The sequence below is a fragment of the Gambusia affinis genome, linkage group LG10 (assembly GCF_019740435.1).
Source record: "Gambusia affinis linkage group LG10, SWU_Gaff_1.0, whole genome shotgun sequence".
NCBI lineage: Eukaryota > Metazoa > Chordata > Actinopteri > Cyprinodontiformes > Poeciliidae > Gambusia > Gambusia affinis.
The window spans coordinates 23,970,253-23,978,216 of NC_057877.1; the positions used below are offsets into that span (position 1 = coordinate 23,970,253).

Here is a 7,964-nt window from a genome sequence, read left to right on the forward strand (position 1 = left end):
TTCTAAACTAATGACAAGAAAAACAGATATAAAAACATTACTTTTAATCATTTTGTTTTGTGGAAATTCAATGCAAATATTGTAGGAATAAACTTATAAGTGTTAAAAACATGAGAATAGCAACATCAAAATTCTTGTGTTTTCCAGCCAGAATGTTGTAATATATCAGGATTATTATATTGACAAATAATCCCATATGTGACTGTATGATGCCTATCCATATAAAATAGTTCATTGAGAAAAAACATTTAGAAATACACTTTTTTCTCTTTTTATTCAGTAATAACTTCCAACTGAAGAATGGTTACAGTAGCATGTGTGCAGTGTTTGGAAAACAAAATTCACTTTTGAGTTTCCAGCCAGACAGTCACTGGATTAGGGCTGCTTAATCTGAAATTAAATTTTGTCATTTCAGTTTCTTGTTGGCTCTCCATTCCTGATAAATAAAACCCTTAAACGTAAAGAGGATGTACTTTCTTTTAAATGCATTTTTTTTTCTTTTTTGATAAATTTATGAAATCCTCACAACTACTAAATAAACTGAATTTCTGCTTTATCTCGTGGAGTTACTTGATCTAGGTCGTTGAAGTAGCCATGCTTGATATATCATTGCTAGTGACACTTTGACATTTAAGTAAGTTATTGTGGGGCATTGAGAGAAGAAATTGTACTTTCTAGGAACTATCAGAAATAACAGGAAGTTACTCCTTGCAGCTTTTAAAGAGCGTAATTAAAAAATAGGAAGTGTTTATATGCAAGCTTCCTAACTATTTACCTGTTGGATTAAGTCTAACTGTCAGCCATTAGTCTTCCTGTTAGTACTGTTAGTTTAATCTTTTAAATTAAGCTTCTGGGAAACCAAGTTGAGATGTGGCAGGATTATCTTTATGTGAAACGTGTCTTCGTGGTCCAGTGCTCTGCCAGATGTGGTCTGGGTCAGGAGATGCGCTCGGTTCAGTGCCTGGCCCACACTGGCCAGCCATCCAACGAGTGTCTGGAGCATCAGCGGCCCGCCGCCATGCAGCAGTGCAAGAGCAAATGTGACGCCAGTCTGCCCGTCAACTCAGAGAACCCAGAAGGTCAGAGGTCAAATTTCAGTGCTGGTAATATTCTCTGTCGAACTGAGAGGAGTTTTTATTTATTCAGATTACTTTCAGGGAACACTGGTGGGCACACTTCCGCTAATGTGCTAATAGTAAAGCTAATTTTTCGCTTAGCATTTTTAGCTAACTTTGAAATTATTTAAGGCACTTATAGCTTTCCTTAAACACATTTCTGCTTCATAAACTGCTTGCTGATTAAAATTAAACATCCATATTGAAGTTTTGGGTATCGGAGGTTAAGAGTTTTTCAAGTAGGTAGACGTTTATATCCGTGCTCTTATTTTGAAAGGGGCGAATACCGAATAGATCAGTTTCCTTTCCTCACGCTCTCTTTTTTTAATTTCAAACAAGAAACGTAAGGGAACAAAAAAGAGAACTGGTAGTAGAGAGAAAGATATAATGATAATAATAAATACTTTATGTAATAGCGTTGTAGAACACGTAAAATATATTTGTGCTCGAGGATTGCAGTTTTTCAAGAGCAGATACAATTTGAATTGAAGTTAGCACTGTAGCATTAGCTTCTGCTAAATTTCCGGTTGGTGAAGCACGTTAGGTACAACTGTTTATGGTTATTTTTAGGTAGCGGTGCCCACCACAATAATTGGAACTACCATAAATCCTGATCCAGTGAACACTAGATAAGATAAATACAGGCTTCATTCTGTTTTTCCTCCTTCTGGATTTAATTTCGATTACCGGTATGTTAAGTCCTTTAACAGATCAAAATATTTCTGTGAACTCTTTGAAACTTTTGGTTTTTATCAAATATTTAAATGCAACATCCTCAAAATCCACAAGCTGTTATTTTTAACAACCATTTTCTACTGGAGGACATAATTTTATCTTAAATTATGACAGTGATCTCAGTCTATAAAAACAATAATTAAATTTTAAAAGGATTAGCATACAACAAAATTTGCTTCCTGTGACTTTTAGTAGTATGAAAAAAGATAATATATGCTGCGATGAGTAGATAAATTGCTAATATCAGATTGTCCAACACATTTGTGAAGCTGTGGTTCTCCTTCTTTGTCTCTGCAGAGTGTAAAGATGTGAGCACTGTGGCGTACTGCCCCCTGGTGCTTAGGTTCAAGTTCTGCAACCGGCCATATTTCAGACAGATGTGCTGTAAGACCTGCCAGGGACACTGACGCTGCTGCGCTCGCGGGGTCAAACAGTAAGACTGAACCTTTTCCACTGAGCCTCGCTGCAGCAGCCTTCACCGTTTCTCCGTCGGTTCAAGCTTGGGGTCCACTGTCCATGCTGACAAACAAATCCTGAAATTAGTCAGATGGGTGCTTTGTTTTCCTCTCCTCACTAATAATCGAGATTTGAAATCTCTGGACCAAACATCGTTTCACTGGAGGAGAGGGTCCAGCGCTGAAACCTGGAGAGGAGGGATGGAGGGAGGCAGCAGCTGACCCTCTCTTTGTCTCTCTAAACTTTGACTTTGTCTTAATATTTTGGTGCTATACGTTTTATTTTGGTCTCAGTACTGGTCTCAGTAATCTTAAACTCCACTTCTTATTACTTGAGTGGCCTAAATGTTTAGCCTGTTTTACGTTTTTAAAACATCCACTTTAAAGGAAATTATTTTCACGGTATCTGTGCCCACAACACTGCAAAAACACAAAATCTTACCAATTAATTTTGGTCTAGTTTCTAGTGCAAATATCTTAGTACACTTGAAACTGACCTACAAGTAACTTTTCAACAAGATATATAAGCTTGTTTCAAGCCAATAATTCATTAATATTGATTTTTTAAAATATTTGTTGCCACTGATAAGATATTTTTTCATGTATAAGTGAAATAATATGTTTATGGAATAGGTACAATATGTAGGAATTATTGACTTACAGCTTCTATACTTCTAAGTTAGTTTTCTTATTTTAGGTGCACTAAGATATTTGCACTAGAAACTAGACCAAAGTACTTAGATTTTGTGTTTTTTCAGTGAAAAAGATTGGCTCCTTTAATTTTAAAACATATTTTTATGTTAGCTTTTACTTGACTTACTGTTTTTATGTCCTTGTTTTGTTGCATATCAGTATAACCATTGAGTCCTCGCAGATATTCGGTTGTAAGAGCAGATTTGGATTTGCACAAAGCGTCTGCAGTCAGAGGACTTTTGTGTTTTGTGTTTCTTGTCCCATCATTTGACTTGACGTCTTTATGGGAGTTGTGGAAAACGCCGCGGTCTTGCCATTTGGGTAGTTTCCCCGACAGTTTATCACCTCTGCACAGTTAAATCACAACACCCAGCAGAGCTTCACTGAAAATTGTTTTCATACAACAGGCTGTTAGATTGTCAGACTTTGGCACGAAGTCTCAGACATTATCAGATTTCACTCTGTGCTGCCTGGTTGTAAAGTTTTTGTTTTATTTTATTTTTCCCACATGTGTAAAGGTGAAAATACTGAGTGGAAACACAGCACAGTGAGCCAGAGCTCTGCCAACAGGAAGAGGCCAACAGAGGAGAGAGGCAGCCTCACATTTCTGTCACGTTCTTTACATCAGGAAAGCTAATCTGAGCATTTAAATGCATCATTTATCAGCCTTTTTTTAGGCAGTTTCCTTCACAAAACTGCAGATACTCTGTCTAAAACGTTAAACCAACCCTGATTTCATTATAAATTGCTTGTGGAGCTCCTATTTCTTTTTAAAGTGGGAACATTTTAGACGATTTTCTCATCTTAAAACACATTTTCTTTCCTGTGAAAGACAAAAAAAATTAGAAATGTCCAAACCCAAGAGCACATTTCATTTTTTGTGATTCTGAATATTATTTTCTACCTTTTTTTCTATATGCTCAGTGAAACAAAGGAGAAAAAATTATATTTTTGTAGCCTTACAGATATAAAGTGTCCAGAGATAAAATTTCAGGTGATTAATTGTCCTTTAACCTTTGAGACATTTTATAGTCATATTGTTTAAAGATCAGAAAAGTTTAAAATTTCTTCAGTGAAAAACAAAAAAACATTAATACAATTTCAAAAGATCACAATAAATCCTGCAAGAAAAATGTAAACAAATAAGTATTTATTCTGGTATGAATGCAGCTTTGTCATATTGCAACCTGTTTTTTTATTTGATATGTCGAAAGGGAAGCATGATCATTTTACACGTTAGTGCTTGTGTAATTTTGGAGTCATCAAATGTTCACACCAGAGATCAAATCCCGGCTTTCAGACTGAAGTTATAAGATGTAAGCTGCAAATATCTTAAACCATCCTTTATTCCTTTTTGAGGAAAAAGACTTCTGATATTTTCAAGTTTTTTCTTGAAAATGTGCAACTTTCCAAAAAATTTTTTTTACTTTTTAAACCCAGAATTTTTTTTGTTTTTGGTTTTTTTTTTCTAGAAATTTTCATAGATTTTGTTTTTTTGGTGCAAACTTACACTTACTGATTTTTCTTTTTTATATACATCGACCCTAATACTCTGTTGTAGTTATGTGATTATTTTCATATACTAACATAATTGTTGACATACACCTACGAAACATTTATTTGGATTTTGACAGATTGACAGAATGAGATTCTGAGGGGAAAAAAAACTCTGAATTTTGAATTCAAAAAATTGTTGACGGCTATTATCCTCTTCTGTGTAAATAACAGAAATCTGATGCTCAGTAATGAGGTGAACGACTATCAAATATTTGAAAAAAAAGGCAATAAAAAGTAAAGTAATGGGTCTACAGAATCTCTTCACAAAATCTTTTCAGAGATTAAGAAATCACAGCATTTCGTCAGAAACACTGACACCGTTTTTATTTTTTTTTGGGGGGTGGGAAATTGAAATTTTTAACGTGACCCTGAAGTGTCCCACTTTTGGTACGACTTCCTCTGATGCAGAGCGGATTCAGAGACGCAGAAACCGCGTTTCTCCAACTCGTAGAGAGAAATGGAAGAAATGCCGCCTCAGGGTGTTTTCGGAGCTCAGCCATGGCGCCTCGTGGCCTCGCTGTGACTCTCACTCTGCTCTCCGACCTGCCGGGGCTCAGTCAACGCTTAGAGCAGCTACTTGTTGCAACACTCAAACGTTTCTCTGTGAAGAAAGGAAGTGACTGTCTGTCTTAGTGAGGGTTGGCTGCACTTGTTCCCATTATTTCTGGTGGTGCTTCGGTTTTGAATGGTGCTATTTGTTGACTGTTGTTTGTTCGTCATGTATCATGTAAGCAGTTGTTAAAATCTTTTATTTAAAAATCAACTTGAGCCTTTCTTTTTCTTTTTCTTTTTTTTTTAATATTACCAATCTGCAAAGTAGAACGTATAGTGATGAAGTGTATAAGTGCAGCTGTTTATAAAGGTTCATCCACTAGAGGTCCTCTTTGATTCATGTCTTCATTTATTTGTGTGATCTCTCAGATTTAGTGATAATTAATGTTTAAAATCAAAACATTAATTAATCAGAGGCCCTGTTTCCTGGAGACAGTGACGTGATCCAGCATGACATGACACACACTTTTCATGCTGACACAGTGTCTTACGAAAATATTTTTATCCCCTGAAATTTCAGATTTTACATTTTTACAACCAAAATAATCTGAAAAGTGTGGCATGCTTTTGTATCATGTAAAATTTCCTTTCCAGCTGAAACTCTTCACCAGTTTCTGTAGCTTAGGACTCACCGTTGGAGCTTAAGGAAACAATCCACAGTAAAACACTTAAGTTACATGTCCTGGAATGACTTTAAAGAAAATAACACCACGTTTTAAAATGTCTCAGTTATGTCTTTAAATGTGATTTAATGGCAGACATGTGTTGGTCCTCTGGTAAATATGTATCAAATATAAGCAATGATCAAATCTAATTTAATTTAATCAAATTACTTTTATTTTAAAAGTTGTTTGCATGTTGTTGTTTTTTTCAAGAAAAATGCTGTTAATCCTAAGTAAAGGAAAAGAAAATGACACTTTAATAGCATCCCTACTAATAATGCTTTTTGCAGCCCATTGACTGCATATAAGCAGCTTTCCTGTAACAGTAAGCCATTTCTGCGCCAGTAGGACATTTAACAGCGCATACATGAGGTTGCTTGACAGCACTAAGACCCTCCTCCTTCCTCTGATTGGCTGTTTTTGACCGGGAGCGGGACAGTTTTGCAGATCACTGCTGTAACTCAGGGAGGAGATCGATCTTGTTCGCACATAATCTTTCTCATTACACATTTTAGCAAATACGAAAAAACAAACATATAGGTCTTTACTAACAGTAAAAGCTAAATATTTCACTGTTGTGTCTGCATTGTACTGCTATTATTTTTTCTGTTTTGTTCATGTATGTTGCTCAACGCTACATCCACTTTTTTCCTTTAAAGGAAGCACTAGATTGATGAAACTTTTTGTTAATTTGAGGAAGTGAGCGCTGATCTGCTCTCAGTCTGGGACGGATTTTTCCTCTGAAGGTGATGTAAACACACCATCGCTCATCTATTTCAGAATCAGCCTGTGTACACGGAAAAACCAAAATGAAGCAATCATTTCTGCTTTTTTGTCCTCGTATTCGGGCTGAACGGACCCGTCAATGGAGTAAAACCGTGAGAAGAAGCTGCATTGCTGATTATTCACTTCTGATTGTGCTGCATGTCATCATTACTATGTAATGTGCTGTTTTTGAATTTAGAAAAGCCTTAATTGACATTTTATTGTGACGCATTGGAAGGATGACTTTCAAGAGCTACACCTGCTAGTGAAAGAAAGGACTTTTTTTAGGTTTTCTGGCTTTAAAATGTTTAAAATGCCTTTGTGTCTGTGAGAAGATGGCAGTCTGTGCATAAAATCAGTGCAGCAGGCGCAGCAGCTCCACCCAGAGAGATTAGCAGCACAGGAAGGGAGGCGGCAACGGGGAGAACAGACACCAAACAGAATCAAACAGTTTACCCTACAAAAACACTGAATATTACCAAGTATTTATGTCTAGTTTCCAGTGCAAATATCTTAGTGCACTTGAAGAGATAAAACTAACTTACAAATCACTTTTAAGCAAAATATAGGAGATTGTAAGTTAATCATTTCTTAAGTGAAGAAAATTAGGTCTTAGTAGGGTTAGCTTTGTTGCTAACGTTATGTTATATGCATTTATAATTTATTTTTACCTGAAAATGTATTTTTCTGGTTAAAAAAAAACTTACCTGGAAAACATTTTTCTTATTTTTTTCAGGTAAAAGAATAACAAAACTATGTTTTGGTTTTATTGAGTGATGAAGGTTTAAAGTTTTCACTACAATGCAAAAAAATAAAAAACCTCTTACCAAGTATTTTTATCCAGTTTCTAGTGCAACTGAAAACATTACGAAACTTAATGACTCGTATTTAAATGATAAAGTTCAGTCAGAAAGTGACTCCAATCCCAGGCGGCCATGCAGAAGGATGCAACTCAAAAAGCCTAAAACAAACCAAAAACTGCCTGGGTTTGGCACCTGCACGCCCACACGCTCTCCTGTACACTCTTCCTGAACCCATCGGTTATCAAGGGCGTTGGAGGCTGAGTGAAGCAACCACAGCCTGGGTGGAGTCAGCACCTCTCAGACAAAACACCCATCATCATTTGGCAGCACAGTAGAGAAAATTATTACTCTGTGTGAGCACCGTTCCTCCGCTCATCCCAGAAGAATCTGACGGACTAATTTTGGTACGCAGCTTCTTTGATAGCTGCAGCCAACAAACCGGTCATTACTTAATCCCCCCTGGCGGCCGGGAGCATGACAGAAATACAGAAGTAGCTTCTCAGCAGTGTGAGGTGAGCGTGTGCATCACTGTGTGTGTTCAGTTCTTGTTTCACACGCTGCCGGTGGGAGTATGAGGAAGTAGATGTGACAGCTCTGGTGGAGGTCTTGCAGTGTGACCGCCTGTTG

At 36.7% G+C, this 7,964-nt stretch overlaps 1 protein-coding gene across 2 annotated transcripts in view; it reads left to right on the top strand.

Annotated features, from left to right (window-relative positions):
* The window catches only part of adamts10 (ADAM metallopeptidase with thrombospondin type 1 motif, 10), a 63,192-nt gene extending 57,761 nt beyond the window's left edge, over window positions 1-5,431 (top strand). For both annotated transcript variants that reach the window (XM_044130561.1, XM_044130560.1), the window contains 2 exons: window positions 914-1,079; window positions 2,148-5,431. In XM_044130561.1, coding sequence (XP_043986496.1) covers window positions 914-1,079; window positions 2,148-2,257 — 276 coding nt within the window. In that variant the 3' untranslated portion in view covers window positions 2,258-5,431. The remainder of the gene's footprint in view (window positions 1-913; window positions 1,080-2,147) is intronic.
* Window positions 5,432-7,964: the final 2,533 nt, after the last annotated feature.